Below are 20,734 nucleotides of genomic sequence, written 5' to 3'. Positions count from 1 at the left end.
AACTGGCTCTTGCTGTTCACTAAGGAGCATTTCAAATGGGACTCAACCCAACCAATTAATGCTGCGTAGCCTAGATAGCTTGAGATGAGACTCACCGTAAAATAGAACATTTCAGTTTCCTGCTGGTTGGCTCTTCTCTTGGCAATGTTTATTTTACTCATGTAGGTCTCTGAAGCGGCTGACTTGACTGACTCAGTGGAGCGACTATGCTGGAAGGCATCTGAAACATCAAAATCTTCCACCGTCAGCATGTCCTGCAAGGTCTGCATAGTGGCATCCAGAGTTTTTCGTACCTGCAGAAATGGAGAGCACAGTAGTTGTGAAACAAACTGGGAGAATGACATATTTTGGCCACAATAATTGGCCATCAAGCAGCTCTTATGTACTGGGCTTGATGCAATGTCCACTGAAGTCAGTAGGAGTCTTCAGAAAAGCCACCAGAAGTCTCGGCATTGTAGAAGACTCCAACCGACTGAAAGCTCTAGCACAGAATGCTGAATGTCATGTGGCAGAGACTGTAAAGTCATTAGCACAGTCCACTGGAATAATGATCAACGCCAGTTATTGCTCTCACCTCCTCATTCTCTATCTTGAGAGTGGCAAGTCTAGACTGCAGCTGGTGATATCGCATGAGCAACTCCGTCTGCACAGGCTGTTGGGCGCTCACCTGACATACCTGATGGTAGTAACAAAACCAGAGAGAGGAGACTGAAACATTCACTGGACAAACAGGAATACTTTAAGCAATTAGATGATTCTCTCTCCCGCCCCAAGCTCTCTCTTTCTGGGAGGTTGGGTACCCCACCCCATCTCTAACTGGCAATGCCCTGTATCTGGGCCTAAGCAAAGCATTTATCACATAGCAGTTGAAAAGAATTGAAAAAGAAAAGCAGCATGAACAGAAGCACAGTGGCAATAGGATGGGAAAGAGGTTAAAGATCACAGACTAGGGAGAGAGGAAACTAGGACAGCTCAGGCTATGCCAAATTGCTGATGCTGTTTTCTGCAGGTCCAGTACCTCATCCCCCATGTGAGGCTGGAATTCAAACTTCAGCGGAGGGCAGAAGACCTGGTTGCACATGTCCATGACTGTATGCTTGTCACTCCGTGCGTCCAGGTTGTCCACCGCGTTCTCAATGATGTCCAGGCCCTCATGGCGTGAGGTTTCTAGGTTATATTCAGCAGACAGGTATGTCCGGAATGTCCGAGCTAGACTGGCATGGAATCCCAGATCACAACACTGAGGGAGAGGGAGAATTATTGAAGAAAGGTCACGTTCACAGACTGAGTAACATGAGTAAAGAATTCTCACATTTAAATATCCCCTTCACCCTGAAGGGCCTCAGAGCACCATGTATGGGCACAGGAATCATTTTGCCAGCCAATGAAATGTAGCCACTTCCGGAGTAGAACACATCAGCTGTTTAATAACATACACCAACACCAGACAGAGCAGTAGGACGTGAAGCATACAGTACGCACTCAAAGATCCTGGGGCAACTAAAGGAAATACTACCAATTACTCTCACTGGACAGTGGCCATTTCAAGCTGGAGGAGTAAATTCCAGCTCAAGGAGACATACCCCTCTAGTGATGAATGAGCCAGCATGCTAAAAAAAAGAGAGAGTAGCCGGAGCAGCGCAAGCGGTGGGCAGGGCTAGCTGGCAAGTGCCTAGGGTCTCAGACAGGTACATACTTGGGGTGGCTAGGCCCTCCTGCCATTTACACAGCTGCAGCTATGCTTAATTTTTAGTGCCCTGGCTCTATCAGAGCTAGTGCAGGTATGTCTCCTCTAGCTGAGGATCACACCACCCAGCTGCAAGGCAGACACACCCTAAGTCGTGCCAAGAGTGACATGGCTCAGCTGAAGGGAAGCACCTCCAAAAGTCACAGTACCCTCTACAGCCACGCTGGGATGTTGAGCAAGTGCTGGCTCAGGGGAAAGCCTGTCAGCTAGTTCCTCACCAATGCCCATTCCTGCCACACCCTGCAATTTCCTGGGCCAAATTCTGATCAGGCCCAACTCTGCTAACTGATCAGATTTCACAGGACAGTAGCCAGGGAGGAACAGGTCATGGGTTTCCAAGATGTGTACCCCTTGTTCACAGACTGCCTAGCTTATTTCTCCCTCCTCAGTCAATTTACTGCACCTTTCCATAAGCCCCTTCTAAACACAGAAATGCATTCATCAAAATTATCTAGCAGAGACAGACGTTAAAGTAAGCTGGCATTCAAACACTCCCTGTTATCGAACTCTTTCATCACAGCAATGAAGATGCTTCCATTATCCCCCTTTCTCTTACTCAAAAGGGAACAGTTTCTCATGCATAAGTGATCATTCCTCCCTGGGGAAAATGATAGAACTGAAAGCTAATTGCTGTCAAAATACTGTATATGAAAAAAGCCCTGTTTTCAATATAACTGAGTCTTGTTTGTATGATGTATCAACAGCATTGATTCGCTGCGAAGAATGGCCAGTCACCACCTAGTAAAAATGACTTCTATGGTCTCCTCCCAATCCCTAAAGGGAGTTTTGGCTATGCCGCAAAACCACTATGTAATTTGGGCTTGGTTGGCAGACTCTACTTGAAAGGGGACCAAGTCTTGAAGAGCCTGGATGCTGTGGATCAGGGCAGAGGTGCACTGGCAAAGATGGGGAGCGAAGGGACATTCCAGTTTTGGATCTCAGCCAAAATGCAGGTATAGCTGTGTGCAGAGAGAGAAAGGAAGACTGGAAATGGTGGCATTGTTACACAATCAGCACTGAGTTGCATTAGCAGAGCTGCGAGGGGACTGAGCTGGAATGGACAGTCAGAAGATGTCTCAGCCCTGATGACAATGACACTTTAACAGGCCTGTGGAAGACAAGACTGCAACAGAAGGTATTGTGGGTAAAAAGATTAAGGTGCAGGAGCAGAGCTCCTTGAGGCTCTTTGGGAGAGAAGAGGGGTTGGAATTCAGGATAAAGGGGCACTGGCACTGTTGGGGAGCTTATACCACTCCAGGCTTTACCCCATGTGAGGAACTTCACATTCACCTGTCCCCAACACATGCATACTGTGATACGCCTACAAGAATGCCCTCCCCCTAGAAAAGGACAAAGAATTGCTGACCCATCTTTTGTTTCATACGGCATCTAACTAATGACTGCTACTGAATTATCCTTATATAAAAGCTGTCAAAATACAATTAACATTACAAATTACAAATTATAGAGGTTAAGAAATTTTGCTGACATACGAACAAAACAGCAGACGACGAACTTTATCACTGTTCTAGCTGTAACTGAGAAAAGCTAGAAAGCTGGAAAATCTATCAGGACAACTTACGTGCCTGATATAATTAAACCATTTCTAAAATTCTCAGTGGATTAAACCCATTCCTGAAAAATAAAACTCCACACAATTTCAACATTGCCTCTATTGCATTTTTCAAACTAGGTTACATTGGCTACCAACATGGTCTCAAATTAGATCATTAATATTAAACAACCACTTGGTCATGACTAGAGTTGGGACCAAGTCAATAATGACAAGAGTTTGGTGAATTTTATTTTTTATATATAGATATAGATATAGATATAGATATAGATACACACACATATATATAGTCAAATTCTGCAAATAGTTTTGGCTGAAAAAACTGATTGGGGGTGGGGGCGGGAATCAGTAGATATTTCAGAACGAAATGTCAAAATGGTTCATTTAGAAATTTGTTGAAATGCCATTATGAATCAACATTTGAAACCTGTTCCATTCAAACTAAATTTTCCAGTTTTTCATTTAGTTAAGAATTTAAAAAAAAATCTGTTTGGGTTTGAAACAAACCCAATTTTTTTTATTTTAACTTTTAATATCAGCCACTGAATCAAAAAAATCAATTATTCACTCAACTCTAAAATGACCGAGATTCTTTACGGTTTGACAGCTATTAAGTAACCTATGTGAAGTGGAGTGGGTGGGCTGAGTTCAGGTCTTTAAGCTCATCATACAACCTGCCACCTTAAAGTGATAGGTTCATATTAACATCAGTTATGCTGTACCTGTTAACAGTATTTGTTACTTCTTTATCACTAAAGATATGTGAGGTGCCTATCACACATAGAAGGAGACAGCCCTTGAGCCAAGGAGTTTACATTCTAAGCCCCGGATCCAGACATTGCACTGCTTGACTTCAATGGGATTTGGTGTGGGTACAAGGGATCAGGACCTAATTTAATATAAGTAGGCCAAATTCAGTCCTCCTGGTGTTAACTGTTGAACCAGATACCATGGTGATCAGCGTAGCCCAAAAACCAAGATTAAGATAGACAGAAAGAATTTGGCCTGGTTAATCTAATCAAAATTAACTCAAAATAGACTGTTCTATGGATACACGGAGGACTCCAGTTTCCAAACCTGCCATCGCCTTTCTGAGCAATACACTGAAGGGAGAAAAAAAGAATTAAGTCACATTAAAAAACAATCAGAATTCTGCATCAAAAGGTTACCATCACTAAACTCAAAGTGAAATGTTAAAACTCAGTTACTGCCACAAGCAACTCCAGCCAAAGACGACATCTCGTCCTATCCACTGATGTGAAGAGACGTCCCTCAGTTCAGATTAAGTCACAAAGAGATGTTTTTATGTTACTGTGTGCTAAAAGTGGGAGCAAAAACATGACGGGCTGACTCCTGCTCATTGATATGTGAGCATACTCAGCCTACCCTGACCCAGGCTTGCCACATGTGCAGTTGCCAGTTTGGGACATGAATGATATGGTCATAGTGAACCCTTTATCCTGACCTGGCTTAATTTAAATAAGTTAGACTGCCAGCAGTCAGCCATGTTGACACTTCTTTGAAGGCCCCATGAGCAGAATTCAAGCTTTCCTTAAAATAAGCTTCCAGCCCTTACAGTTGAAGAAAAAAATATGATGGTGAACTGATGCACTGTGCCCTCCTGAGTCTGCAAAGAGACTGAAAGAATATTCCCTAAAGAAGTAGGAAAGGCTTCCCATTCATTACATTGGACGTTAACAGTGAAGCCTAGTGATGGTAATCCAAAATGTCAACATTGTTAACTCTTTCACCACTGACAATTTTAGAACAAATAGCCAGCTACTCTGGGACTGTGGGTGGAAGTTGAGTACAGTATTATCATAATCTACCCATTGCCTTTCAGCTTTCATGAGATCAATGTACTTCTCTGATATTCAAGTACGTGAACAGCCAGGCAACGATGTCAGTTACAGGAAGTACTGCCTCCAGAAGGAAGCCCTTTTGAGACTCATGCCACAGTGCCAGGAAATCAGCATTTCAGAATGCCACAATAAAATTCCAAGCATGGTGAGAATAAAGGCAAAATTCTCTTCTCAGATCAACAGGGGAACCTTGACTCTATGATCTGCTCATATTAGATGCAGACGGATGCCATTCTTGTTAATGAGATTTCTGCACATATGAGAAGGGCAGAATGGGGGAGCCATGGTCCGTGCGTTGACTTGACAGAAGAATGCTGTCCTACCTGAGAATCAGCTGATCAGAGCCTCATGCTTCCAAAAGGACAAAAGTTTTTGCTGAAGAGGTCTACAAATCTGTGCTACTGGGGATCCCCAACAATTACAGCACCAATTAGTAAGTCAAAAAAAAAGATACAAAACCAAAATATCTGTGTCTGTCTAAGGGTGGCATTTTCCAAAGAATCCAGTGTCGGCCCAGCTGCTGCCATGGAAGTCACTGAGAACCACTGGCTTTAGTGGAAGAAGGGTTAAGGCAGTGCCGAGTGCTTCTGAAAACCTCACAAGTCAGACACACCCTGGAGTTCTCCATAATGCTGTTCACCTCATTTTTAATGCTGAATTCATACTGAACCAGCAGTTACTGTAATACCAATAAGTCTGCTGCTACTGACAACTAGGGCGGCTGCCTTACTAACAACATTTTTACAGCTCCTTCAGTCTCTGCTGATTAGCACCGTGCCTGATGCTTCACACTCTGGTGCCCAGAAAAGAAAGGAAAAAACTTTCAAAGAGACACACAAAGGAAAAAAAAAAAAAAAGACTTCAGACTCCTTCTCCCAGCATCAGAAGGAACGGCATTTTCTAACTCCACTCTTCCCTTTGACAGAAAGCAAATCAGAACCACAAATTCTAATAAGAATTCTTAGCATTTCTATACTGCCTTTCACCTGAGGAACTCCAAGTCTTAATATATTAACTAATTAAGCTTCACAACACCCTTGTGAAGTAGGGAAATATTAGCTTTTTTAAACAGAGGTAAACAGAGCCACAGGAAGTTAAGTGACTTGGTCAGAGTCAAAGAGTAAATCACCAACAGAGGCGGGAACAGAGCTATGAAGTTCCAATTACCAGTCCCACCCCAACTCTAACCAAAACCCCTTCCCTGTCATTAAAGCTGAATAGATACTAAAATGAACCAAGAATTGTCCCACTGCTGCACTGGAGAAGACAATCCTGCTTTTGGCTGAGAGACAGGTAGGGTGATCTAATAATTCTTCCCATCTCTAATTTCCATGATTCTCTGATGAACTCTCAGGCTTTTGTGTATTTCAAAATGTTATACAATAAACAGGTTTTCAGAAGACCTCAGGGGCAGATTTTCAAGTGCTCTGCTCACATGATTGGGGCCAAATTTGAAAAGAGCTCAGTTCCCACTTCTAACTATTTATGGCACCAATTACCGTAGCATTTAAGCACCTCAGAATCTTTACTTATCCTGACAACATCCCTGTGCTACTATCCCCATTTCACAGAGGGGAACTGAGGCAGAGAGATTAAGGGCTATCTAGGTTGCACTGCAGCACAGACTATGGGAATATGAACTGCAGAGCACACCAAAAGGTTGCAATGTAACTGCCCTGTGTGGATGTTGCTGGCCTGAACTAAAACGTACAGTTAATGCAGTCCTGCTAGACAAAGAGCTCTATGGTAATATGAGCAAGGTACCTTTTAGATCACACTAGCAGCAGCCACACAAGGCATTCTGATGCACTCTGCAATCCACATACCGCATAGCCCGTGTGGCAGTACAGTGATAGGTATAGCTTCAGTGTCTCACAGGAAACTGGAGATGGGGCAGGGAACAGCACTCAGGTCCTCATGAGTCCTAGACTAGCACTCTATTCACGGGGCCATCCTTCCTCAGCCTTCTTCACTTGGGCACCAAAACTAGGGACAGATTTTCAAAAGAACTCAGCTCCCATTGTGACACAAATGGCCAGATGGTCACAATTATTGGGAACATGGTTTTATGCGGTTGGCTGGGCCCCTAACTTAAGAAGAATTAGTCCCACTGGTCATGGCACAGGCACACAAGTTGCGCCAACAGAACAAAAGAGGGAGCAGAATTTAAAGAATAAAACCAACTTTCAGCTGACAGCAAATATTTGAGCCTGAACTGCTTTGTTAATAATCAGTGACCTTAAAATATTCTTCCCCAGCACACAGAGGAACTGCTCTACTTTATGGCACAGGCAGATCTCTCTGCAAAGCTCAGTTGCTCCGTTTTCCTCTTCTTGTATTTGAACATATTACGAATAGTTGTACCCACGCTATCAAACAAATTGCTCCCAGCAGAATGAACTCGTCCTTTTGCTCACAATAGGGAAGGAGAGTGGCTTAGTCGTTAAGGCAGGTAAGCAGCCTGCATGGAAGTGCCCTATAGCATTTAATACCGATAGCAACTAAAAGGTTCTACAGTAATGTTATAGGGTACTAGATAAATAACCCTAAAAACCTACAGAATTTAAAAGAAGAGGTGATTCTTCCTATAGGCTTTTTGAAGCAAGGATAGAATTCTATGGGATGATTAAAAAAAACCTATAGAAAGGCTAGTATTCATTATTAAATTCTATGGGACTTTTCCATTTGGGGAGGGAGGCAGGACTCCTTGGTTCTATTCCTATCTATGTCAATGATTTACTGTGTAACCTTGAACAAATCACTGAACCATCTGTGCCTCAGATTCACTATCTGTAAAATAGGTCTAAAATACCTAGCAAGGCTGTAATATGGCTTAGGGTAATGTTTGTCAAGTTAATACTTGCACCATGCTATCACGATAGAATCATAGAAACACAGAGCTGGACGTCATCTAGTCCATCCCCCCCATGCTGAGACAGGCCCAGATATACCTAGAGGCCATCCCTAACAACAGGTTAGACAAACCCCTATTAAAAGCCTCCAAGGGATGCCACAACGTCCCTTTGTAACCTGGCACTGGTGCTCTGCAAACACTTGTAATAAACGTATGCAATTGCTTGAGATCCTTTGATGGATGGTGACATAGAATGGAAAGTGTTAATGTTACAAAAATAATTTTTAAGGAATAATTGTGTTGATCTATAACAAATACAGAAGGCAGACTAGTAACATTTCTATAGCCAATGTTTGTGTTTTTTCGTGAATGGAGAGGGGACATCAAATAAAAATATTGCACAGGCTATTCCAGCCCAATTGTGATAAATGCGGTCAAAATGTCTGACCACAACAAACAAGCTGCTCTGCTCACCAGTACATGATCGAAGGGTGGGTTTGCCAGCTTGGGAAGTTGTAATACATTGATAGGATTGCAGAGATACTGGTAGCTGCCATAGACACTTCCTCAGAAAGGAAGCGAGGATACATATTAAACAACACAGTCCTCCCTCACAGAGGAAAATTATTACCCATTGCTAGCTATTTGTAGAGAACCAGCCATCATGGTATTTTGATGTGGATAATACTTACTATGTATACAGGTCTTTATACTTTTCAAAGAGCTGGAGAGACACTAACCTCTCTATATCCCAAAGTGTTTGCAACGCTGATTAGCCCAAGATTTTCAGCTCCAGCTATCCAGCCAAGACACTTCTAAGGTACCTGTCACTTCGATACCTGAGCACTTACGAGAAAACTGAGGCAGAAAGGTTAGCAACTTGCCCACACACCACAAGTCTTCAGGCAATGCCAGCATTACATTTAAGGCTTTGTGGCTCCCCACTTCATGTCAATCCATTAGCTGAATCTGCCTTTAAACCAAGATAAACCTTTGTGAGCCACTTCAGCAGTGAGGAGGCAAAATGTTTCCTCCAGGAAGTAGCAAAGGCAATTTTCTCCTAGAGCAAAAATAACCGTAAATTGTTCTGCTCTTCCATCTGCCTGAGAATGAACAGATTCTTCAGAGTGCTATGAACACCTGCTGTAATTTAATTACAAGTGGATACAATCCCAAAGTCTATCCCAGTTCTAGAGATTTTTACCAGATCCCAACTTTAAATAAGGAATCTCTTTGAAACTGGACTGGTCTTTTGAAGTATGTTCACTGCGCCTTAGCAACCGGTCACCTCCCTTCCCAATTTTCTGGATTCCAATTTCAATGGGTTGTTCCTGCCTCTTGCCAGATAGCCTGATAGGACACTGAAAGCATACTGAAAACCCTTTGGGGCTCATACAACTTCACCACATGGTGACACGTCAAGATGTCTGACTGCGATACAGCATTAAGGTACTGCAGTCTAGATAGCTCTATGGCATCAGGCAAAGGCTATGCGCTGCAGAACAAAATGTAGAAGTTGGTGACTGTCCAAGCATGGGAGCATTCCCAGGAGCTATCTGCCAAGGGCTTGGCTATTTTAGCTTCAGTCTATGTTCCATGATGGTCTGGAACGTCACATTTGCACTGTAATGGGATGGCTGCCTGTGGCGAAGTAGTTCAGGTTTCAGTATATCCTGGTGCAGCCCAAGGCATACCCCACAGTCCTGATCCACTTATGGATTCTCTAGGAGACTGCCCATGTTTCTGACTCGCATCAAAACCCCCCCTATTACTTCCATGGAATAATTTACATTGTCATAACATGTTAACTGGGGACTCGAGACATTTTCTTATTTGAAGCTAGGAATCGTAATGCCTGTGTTGTGATGCAAGATAATGTAGACACAGAACACTAAGCTATCGCCTTTTTTTCCAGAACTCACTGTGTAAGGTTTTCACCCCAGATGTAGGACCTGACCTTACCACCCTCTAAAAAGTCACTGGGATTGGAACTGTGGACTCCAATTCATTCCAGTATTCTCTTCCCCATAGGAAATACTGGGTCATGCCTGAGGCAGTAGCCAATACCTGATACTTCAAAAGATATGTTAAAAATTACCTATTGTGCTCTGAGCCACATGTGCAGTGATGTGTGAGGGGCAGGGAATAGGGGAAGAGATCTTTCCTGAGCCCTGCAGTCATTGAATTAATGCTTCACGGCACGAACTGAATATCTTTATCTTACATAACAAATATTACTTGCCTTAAAACTACCCATCCCTTTTTAAAATCCAGCTACAGTTAATTAACTCTGTGGTCTCTGGAGTAGTTCTTCTCTGAGGGATTTTAACCTAGATTTCATTCTTTTCCCTAAAGTCTCTGCTGCAATCTCCAATATATTCAGGTTTTCTTATCTTTTTCTTTCTCTCTCTTTTTTTTTTTAAGCTGAATTCATTGGTGATTATTCCTTGAATGGATTTGGTGAATTCGGGGCTGTCCTTTCAATTCTACTGGGGGATGGACTATAAATTGTCGAGAATAGGCATTTTGGTTCTCAGGGAAACTACCATCCCTCTTCACGCAAAGGTAACAAGGGCTGTGAAGCAAAATCTCCCTCATGGTCTTCATACAATAATGGTTTACAGGCTCCATGATTTTTCTGAACCATCACAAACACAAAAGAATTGGCAAATAGGGCCAGTGTATGAACTTTCCAAGTACAGAAGAAATCATTTACAAGTTGTTAACTTTGGCAAAAGAAAATATGTGCACCTTGGCCACATTATTAAACAGGAGCTTGCAAAAATGAAGAGGTCTGCATTTGTTTTATTTCTAACTAATTTATTAATATGCTATGGACACAGGTCAAAACCATCTTCTCATTATTAAGAGCATTGGCCTGACATGCAATGGGAACTGAAAGCACTTTGACACGAGTAGTTACTGCTAATTTGTCAGCAGTCCACGAAGGCCCCAGTCAATGTTCACAGCCCCACGGTGGCCTAGGGCAAGGGACATCCCCTCTCTGTTCCTCAGTTTCCCCATCTAAAATGGGGATAATACTACTTACCTCCTCTGTAAAAGCGCCTAGAGCTCTGCTGATGAAAAGTGCTACAGAAAACAGCTAGGCATGATTATCGGCATCAGCACCACCTATCACACTGGCTCGTTTGTAACTTCTCAGAGCAAAATGCTGCAGTATATCACAACAGAGCTCTGCACTTCCCTGAATGGACAGGAAGAGAGCGGAGCAGCGTATTTAGAATAGATACTATTTCTCCTTCAAAAGATCTGAATTCACAAAATTTCTGTCAAATTGCCCCAAGTTCATACGATTTTAACATTGTTTGGCCAAATTTAATGCAAAATTGCTTTCTCTGGGCATGGAAACTGGAGCAGCTCAAGGCCTTCATGCCATCTATAGGGCTTATGCAGGACCTAAGTGGTGTACAGGTCTTTTGCTGGACCCTTGGACAGGAACAAATTGCATATCCTCGGAGTGTTAGGAAGCATTAAAAAGAGACTCTTTATTGAAAACTCACATCTGTGAATTTTGAGAAAGCTAAAGAAAGAGAAAATGGTGCCAGAAAAAGTACTGGATTAAGCCCAGGATGGAACTAGATGGTCCTGAGTTCTATTTAAAGGTCTTATGTTGGATTCTGCTCTCAGTTGGATCAAATAAATCCAAGTAACTTGCCCCACCTCCATCTGTCCATGGGTTTTATACTGCTGCCCATCACTATGGTATCTGAACATATTCCAAGTAAAATCAGTAGAGGACTTCATGGAGTCTCTGCTACACCTCCCTTTTGGGGTCAAAAATGCTTAGAATAGGGTTTTTCTTGTTGATAAATGTTTGGGAATAGAGGAGGCTGTTCTTATTGTGAGCATTACTTATGGTGGAAAAGCCTTCTCAAAGAGTATGGCTTTGTAATGTTTGCTAAAGATGGCCAGACTCTGGATTTGCCCGAGTAACTCTGGAGGGGCGTTCCATAGCTGATCCCCTCCACTAGGAATGCTTTGTCCTCAGCTCTCATATCTTCGTCCTGGGAACTGCGTTGGAGCATAGATTCTATACCTACTAGTAGAACCCTATAGCCAATGCAGCATTCCATGACGATGCATATGAAGCTACCTGTTCTTTTCCTTTGGAAATGTAAAACTCACAAGAGATGGTTTTATCAGAATTTAGGAAAGACTTGCACAGAGAGAGAGAGAGAGAGAGAGAGAGAGAGAGAGAGAGAGACCTATTTGTTTAGGTCCTTATATGACCCTCACTGCTGCAGTATCTGAGGGTCTCTTGAACTTACTCTCTGTCACCATCACCACAAAGTAATACTCTATACTAATGTTTGGTCATGTGAATTAGGACAAAGGGGGAGATGGGAGAGAACAATTGTACAAAAGCACCACATTTCAAGAACAGCCCTGTCACAGGGAACACACATGAACATTTTTAAGGTCACAAAGCATCTCTGCTAATACATTTTGTCTTGAATATTTCCTCCCAGTTCTGCATGCCCAGCTTAGCCTTGGTAGCCAGAGCCTAGAATAGGAGTTAAACAGCTCAGCCACAAACTTCCCCATCTGATAATGTTCAAGAAATATCTAGCAAGAAGCCATCAATTTAAAGCCCTGGCTTGGAATAGCTTAAACCACCCCACAGCAAAAGAGATCATCCCAACCAAAGTAAGGGTTGAATAATCCCCATGGCCACAAACAAAACATCAGCTTCTGTGGTCAGCACAGAGCAGTGAGTATGCTCCATTTTAACTAACAGGAAGGTGCTGTGCATGCAGCTAGAGGTATTATTATGACCTTGTTATCAGTGTTCTGAACCTTTAAACCTCTAGGGAACGCTGTGTTGATATACGAAGGCAGCACCCCTTTGCTCTCTTGGAAAGAAAATAGGGAGAAATTATTAGACTGTGGTACAGTTTTCCAAGGGAACAGGCAGGGATCCTATCAAGTGAATTACTGAAACTTGGACTTCCAGCCCTGAAGATTTTTCTGTAGAGAACAATTAATTGGCTGAGGAATAATCCAGGGGATCTACAGACATTTTCAATCTCTAATATCTATGGACCCAATTCCACTCATCATCAGATGAGTAGTAATTTGCCCCACAAATAGATCCACTGATTCCAAGAAGATACTCACATAGTAAGGTACCAGTCAACACGAGCATACGTGGCAGAATCCAGCCCTATGATCCATGGGATTATTTATCATAGAGGATTTGTTTCAGATGTTTGAGCTTCATTATTTAAATGCCAAAGGGCCTAATCCTGCCCTCTTAATATCCCTGCAGCCTCACTGAACACAAGGGGCCAAACCCTGGTTGTACACTTAAACCAGGGGTGAATTTGGTCCAGCGAGGCTCCAAAGGTGTAACTAAGGGAAGAATTCAGCCTAAACCTACAGATTATTTATAAAAGTACTAATTTACCTAACTGACCATTATGGCCAATTATTCAAATCTGTACTTGCCTTGTTCACTGCATTAAATAAATTCATAGTGTAGAGTGGGGATGTTATGTAATGTCAGACTAAAAACAGCTCCAGCCATGTCACTGTATCTAATTCAAATGTTGGACTATTCTATGTTACTCGATCAAACCTTCACAAAAGCAATGTCCAGATAACCTGATCACAGAAAATATCTATCAGGGAAAATACTTTGAGCCCAATAATTCCCAAAACTTTTCGGGGAAGAGCCCACCTTGGGGAAAATGAAACCAACTGCACACCTCTGCAGTGCAACCATGTGTTGTTAAACGACTTGTTGTTAAAATGTTTACATCTTCTGCATCCCATCCTCTACCCCTGGATAATCCTTTGCACATTACAGGGGCTCACCCCACACCTTGGGAAATGTTGCGGTGGACCTTCATAATATGATCCTTCTTCGCCTTTCTTATAGCAAAATAGTTAACATTGTCATTTAAAGTTTCACCCTTACCATCGGAGCTAGTGCCCTCTGAAAAGAATGGGCACTTCATACTTCAGGGCTATTGTTTCAGGCTCTCTGCGAACTCTGGCACCCATTGCTACTTCGGTTAGATAAGCTTCAAAACATGATCTGAATGTAGAGACTAGCTTTTTTTCTTCAAAAAGAAAAAAGTCCTTCACAACCATTCATTGTGTGTATAGAATGATGCAGGATACATGCCTTACTGTTTACTTTTTTCATTGTGAATGAATACTCATAGTTGTACAGTCTCGCAGTGTATATATTTCCTCAGTACACAGCTCCCTAAACTGGCATTCAGTGACTGGAGTGGAGAGGAAGGTTTCTCTCTAGTACCGCCTGGCAAAGTCTTTTTTTTTTCCTGAGAGAAAGAAAAATGAAGAAATTTTCCTCTCCCACTCCCAGTGGCAGAGGAAGTGACTGGATCAGGTGCTGGGATTGCCAGCGGCACTGCAGAATTGCCTCCTCAGCGGGAAACTGAATAATACGGACACAGCAGGCTGGGAAGTAAAGGCTGTCAAGAACTGCACTGAGTCTTTTGAGAAAGTCTAATTCCCCGTGATAGACGCTGTTTATTCTTTTTATTGCTATGCTGTTGACTTTATTTGAAACTCCCTGAAGCAATGAGATCTCTTAGTTGGATACATGCAGTATATCAAGCTGAAGTGAAGGCACCTGCAACTCAGAGAGGGCTACTTCTGAGTTACAGAAAAGCTATGTGTGACAGCTCTCAAAGTATCAGAGGGGTAGACGTGTTAGTCTGGATCTGTAAAAGCAGCAAAGAATCCTGTGGCACCTTATAGACTAACAGATGTTTTGGAGCATGAGCTTTTGTGGGTGAATACCCACTTCCTGACGAAGTGGGAATTCACCCATGAAAGCTCATGCTCCAAAACGTCTGTTAGTCTATAAGGTGCCACAGGATTCTTTGCTGCTTTTACAGCTCTCTTACAGCTGCACTTTGCATACAGTACCCATGACCAACCATTCCTGGTTCTCAGTCTGGCATCAGGATGTCTGATATTTGACAGAGATACAGGCCAGCAAACTAAGTAGGGCGCTGGGACTCAGAAGAGCTGAAAGGCCTTTTCACACCGGAAATAAAATGCTGAGGCCAAGTGTCACTTCCTTCAAATGAAAAAAACCAGAAGAAAAATCAAGTTGGATCCAGTTCTGATCTCAGCTTCACTGGTGTAAATCCAAGTAATTCTTGATATACCCTGGGTAGCTGAGATCAGAACCTGGGCCGCTATGATTTGCATCTCTTCTCTTTTCCCATCGTTTGTAGGTTTCTGATTCAACCTGGAAGCAGTGATTTTTTTGTGAGATTCCTGGGAAGAGGGGAAAGCCAGGAAGATCTCTTGAAGCTGTGGGCAGAGGTACAACAGGGTGTCATAGTATTTGGAAAGAACAATGCCAACCACAGAAAAATAGAGGGATTAGGGGACAAATATGCTCTCTGATAGAACCTCAGCTTGTGTAACTGGGGGCCTCTCCAGTAAAGTCAATAGAGTCAGACTGATTAAACCAGATGAGGATCTGCCATCTGGGAGATAATATCCCCATATAAACATGGGGGGAAATAAAGCCCAATGAGATAGAGGGACCTGGCTTCTGATTTTGTAGGCACAGTTATGCCCAGGCAATTAACGGTGGGTAGAAATGATGGCAATTTTGGCTGTAAATGCTTACCCTGGGTGCCTAAATAAAAATGGGCTGATTTTCAGAGGAACTGAGCATCTATCTCCTGGTGACTTCAGCACCTCTGAACCTCAGGCTCATTTTTAGTTAGGAGCCTATATGTGGATTTAGGCACCTAGCCTATGCTTATAAATTTGTGGCCTCCATATTTAACTTCCTGATTCAGAGCTACCACTGGTGCACACAATTAACTGGGGTGCAATGATTGGGCCCTGCAAAATGAAAGGCCATGTTGCAAAATCAAGCTCTGTTCAAAGTCACAGAATGAATCCGTTACAATTTTGAGAATAAAACCCAGGAGTCCTAATGCTAGCCATCTGCTGCTCTAACCACTAGACCTTAGTCCCGCGTTAAGGAGGGAGACCACTACTCTAATTTCTCCGATGACAGGCCTCAGCAATAGCTCCTCATCCTACATCTTCCACACGCTGCTTTTAAACTCTTGCCACAGGAGGAGAAAGAAACTGTTTTCCTGTTCCTGTGCCCCAGCTAGAGTATCTTTTATTTCTCTTCTTTTTCGGACCTGTGCTCTCTTGACATATTGGCAACACCAAACATCTTGCTTTGATGGAAACAAAATCGCTTTGCTTGAGGACTTTTAGCACTATAACTTTGACTGGCATCTCTGTTTCCCTGCTTGACTAGGCATTATTTGACTGTGTGACAAATGGCAATGCCATCAGCTAAGTTTTCAAGTGCCCATACAACTCGGCAACAGAGTGCGACATGAAACTGTCTGATGTCCTCATTTTTCTGAATGGCAGGTTGTTAAGAATACTGCCCCTTTACCTATCTATCTAGCTGTCTGTCTTAGATATGACAAACACACTCATCACTTTAATATCTAGATGCCATTTCAGCAGGATACAGAGGAGATCCAGCAAGGACATACGCACTCGTATTTCCACATATTACCACCTCCTAAGTCCTACGACATATTTCATCTGACTACCTCCAAATGCTTTCCATAAACCCCAGCAAAGGTGCATCAATAGTGTTATCACATTTTATCATCAGAGGTTAATCCAGATCATGCAAGGAATCAGTAACAGAACCAAAAAAAGAACCCAAGAGTTCTAAAATACATCCATGCTTTTTCTGAGGAATTTGCCCAAGGACACTCTTTAAATGAAAGTCTAACAACATGCCTTTCTGTATGTTCTAAATCCCTACCCCCATCAGGAAGGATGGAGCAAAATCCACTTGAGACAAAACAAGGGACAGTCATGTGTGCTAATTCATGACTACTCTGATCAAGTTTTAATTTCCTCATTACAATCCAATGCTCCAAAAGAACTCCACTTTCACCAAGCAGCTGAGACCCTGTATCTCACCAAAATGGAGATAACTCTTTAGCTGACATTATAGTTGTGATTCTGCTTTGGTGCCGATAACATGAGAAATGTACAGGCTGGGCCTAATAGATGACATTTACCCATCCAGGATTTTATTTATTTTTTAAGATGCTGCTAAATTTCAGCTCCAGTGATCTGATGGTTCAGACATGCGTACAAGTCATAAAACTCTAAATGGCAATTTGTGCTGGATATGAACTGCCAGTAGAAGCCCTTCTATAACCCCTATTATGTTCTAGAAAGAAAACCCTTTACATCATTAATCATCACTCTTGGTGATGCTGGGTGGAGCAGTTAGAAGTATAATCATAACTGCAATACATCAAGCCTAAGTCCTTTCAAGAATGTCAGTCTGCTCTTAGGCCCTTTGCTCAGATTTAATTCTCACTTCCACATGGTATTCTTCCTCTCTTCAGGCAAAACTCATCCCGGCAGAGAGGCCAAGCCTGAAGGCTATGCACCACTCAAGCTCCACGTATGCCCTTCAAATTAGGGTGCACAGGCTTTGTGCTGGCTCTCTACATCGAGAGCATTTCACTTTTCTTATACAACGCAGTTGTGCAGCACAGCCCCATGCTGTTAAATAACAGCTGATCTCCACCCCATAAGTGGCTACATTTAAGTGGTGGATGAAATGATTCATGTGTGTGCGCGCTCGTTCGCTTTACCAACTATAGATTGAGATAACGATGGAAATCCAGATCCAAATCTGTAACTGTAACAATAACACACAGCACCCAGTTTTTTCTTGCATCAGTTACACACATGGGGTTGAAAGTCCTGCTGTTGCTAGTACTGGACAAGCATGAAAAATATCTCTTTCTTTTCACTGCCTTTATTGTGTGGTGAAGTGAATGGGATCCCTTTATTCTGGAGTGTACGGAAAGCTCCCCTCCAGTGCTCCTGTGAAACACACTGGATTTGAACAAAAGCCTGTTCAGATAAACTGCTCTTCTCCTGGGGGATCTGAAATTAGGACACCCACGAACAGCTCATGCATCCTTAACAATACTTTGTTTTCTTTGGCAATCAGAATATATAATTAGGCGCATATAGTTGTACAGAGTCAAAGATGTTTTAGTTATAGTCCCCTGAAGGGATTCCTGGAGTGAGGAAAAAAAAGCCATCCGCTGACTCCAATGGAAGTGTCAGCAAGGAAATAAACTTGGGAGGAACAACATAAAAACAACTAGAGCTAAACTGGAATTCAGCAACTCTCCAGGAAAACAAAAGGCACTCTCACTAAAAAAAAACAAAACACCACACCAAAGGGCAAATCAGTAAGGCAGCTTCATATCCTTTTGTTCGTCTGTTTCCATTGGCATGGGGGTTTTGTTTGTTTGTTTTCAATATGAATAAACATAACCAAGAGGAAAAAGAGCTTCGAAGATTGTACCCAATAACATTTCTATCAAACTAAGATCTTGAAATTCCTGTAGGTCTTACCTCAAACCTCCCTTTAAATTACTAACTAAACCAATAAATATGATCTATAGATTAACACTCCCATGGTTTTTTAAATAATGCATTTTAGTGACATTTAAACCAGGAAAAATACTTAGCACACACAGATAGATCAGTGTTATTTATATGGCCATTGCTGCAATTTAAGCAAGTTAAAACTGACTAGCAGGAGGAAATTCCTTATGGTAAGAACTACGAAGCTGTGATATTACTTCCCAAAGGAAGTGACAGAAGTACCATTTCTTGAATCACTTAAAAGTACACAGCATGAAACATAAGCAAATACATAAGGTCTGATCCTTACTACTGGGCTTGCATCCATGAGTAATGACTGCAGTGGGGCTGTTCACAACTGCAAGCACTAGGACTTCAATTCAGGAAAGCATAAGACTCAAGCACCTACTCAAGCACTTTTCTGAATTGGGATCTGGGCCCAATCATAGGTGTTTGCGGCCTATAATGGGGAACAATGCTGAACTGGTAGGGCAGGGACACATGGCCCAAACCTGCTCTCACTGAAATCAATGGATATTGTGCTATGGATTTAGTGAGGACAATTAGGTTCTTCAATGTCTAACTTCCATAATAAAGAACCATTTGAGATGCCTAATTTTCAAGAGGTTTCTCTTTCATCCATTTTAAAAACAGATTTTTAGATAGGCCAGATGAGACCACTATCACCATCTAGTCTGTAACAGGGGATGAAGAAATTCAGCAGACAATCTCAGTACTCATTTCTGTTTTAAATAAAAGTTTGCCTAGTTTTATGCTAAAGCTTTTTATAAAACATTCAACCATATCATGTTCCTGCATTAGGGGTGAAATTCACCCAACCTCAAAAGGTCCATATAAGACCCAATCCATCACTTAAGCTCCTTATTAAAAAGTTTATATGTGATGCACAGTATCTTTTCCAGGCCCTCTTGCACTGAGGTGAATTCCACTGTAACCGTTTATGCCCTTGTACACCTCCATATACATGTGATAGCGTATTCTAGCCATTTTATATGAGGCCACCACCACAGGCTATAGGAAGATGCCAATCCAGACACAAATATTTCTCTGGAAATTTCTACTGAAGCCATAACCGTGGCACACTGAAGCCAAAATCTTGAGATTCTTGTGTGATGAAGTAAAAGATGCCGTGAGCGTTAAAATAATATGTACTTGGTAGATTTATCTTAGAGATAGCCCTGGACCACTAAGTTCAGACCTGGCTCCAAATCCAAACGTCTACATTTGTGGTGTTTGCATCTTGGAGGACTGACTCATGCCCTGCTCTCATTTATATGTATTGATAGTTACCAAAAAAAAAAAAAATCTGTATTTTGTCAACTGTTGAGGTAGGAGGTTTAAATGTTGAGTAAAAATGAATCAATGACTTTGCTTTCATGTGGCCTCTATGAAATATATTGAAGGGCAACTCCCATATAATGACTACTGGGCTTCTGTCATTACTCTTGTATAATGTGGTGGGGAGTGCTGAGAAAAAAACGGTAATGTTTGCAAAAGACCTACAGGTTAGCCACAGTTCAAAATGCCAACCAACTCCCCTTTATTACCACAGCGCACACCAGGGTGAGCTGCAGGATCAGTGTCTAGTACTCGGCTGCTTACTTGCCAACAGGAAGAGGGGCGGATGCATTCAAAGAGAAGGACCACTTACATCAATGAGGTCAGAGACATCGTGGATGTAGTATTTACTGACGGCTGCATTTGTGGCTGCCAGGTTCAGCAGATAATCGTTCCTGGCTTTAGTGCACTTCAGCTTGTTTTCAGAATATTTGGCTTGCCTCTGAAAAAGCAAAATAGAATGAAAAAGCACAAGTAAGTTATCCAGGAGGTTCACATTTCCTCTTGCTACAAGTCTTCCACAGTGCACTGCTGTGCTGGTCTCACGTACAACACCCCGTTAGTAGGACGCAGCATATATCTTTACCAGTACAACAAGTGAATCCATCTGAACATACCTGATACATTCAACAGCACAGCAAGTGCATTCAACTTGAATATACATAATGCATTCAGAGCACAGTTCTCTTATTTGCACATGCATGGAAGATATGGCATCAGTCAAGATTAGAGGGCCAAATTCTACTCAGTTACACTGATGTATATCTGGAATCACTCTAGATTTATACAGTTGAGTTGCATCTGGCCCTGGAATCTGGCCCAAAGGCTCAAGCTGCAAAATTCAGAAGGGAATCCAGAATTCAAACCCCTACAAG

General features: G+C 42.3%; 1 protein-coding gene across 4 annotated transcripts in view; it reads right to left on the bottom strand.

Annotated features, from left to right (window-relative positions):
* The window catches only part of SRGAP3 (SLIT-ROBO Rho GTPase activating protein 3), a 263,835-nt gene that overhangs the window by 39,533 nt on the left and 203,568 nt on the right, over nt 1-20,734 (bottom strand). For all 4 annotated transcript variants that reach the window (XM_030569715.1, XM_030569712.1, XM_030569713.1 and 1 more), the window contains exons 6-9: nt 20,173-20,301; nt 1,019-1,240; nt 575-676; nt 96-293 (exon numbers count right to left, since the gene is read on the bottom strand). In XM_030569715.1, coding sequence (XP_030425575.1) covers nt 96-293; nt 575-676; nt 1,019-1,240; nt 20,173-20,301 — 651 coding nt within the window. The remainder of the gene's footprint in view (nt 1-95; nt 294-574; nt 677-1,018; nt 1,241-20,172; nt 20,302-20,734) is intronic.

The sequence above is a fragment of the Gopherus evgoodei genome, chromosome 7, assembly GCF_007399415.2.
Source record: "Gopherus evgoodei ecotype Sinaloan lineage chromosome 7, rGopEvg1_v1.p, whole genome shotgun sequence".
In the NCBI taxonomy this organism is placed as follows: domain Eukaryota; kingdom Metazoa; phylum Chordata; order Testudines; family Testudinidae; genus Gopherus; species Gopherus evgoodei.
Note: the sequence above shows the minus strand (reverse complement) of the source record. Positions and strands in the feature narration are given on the sequence as shown.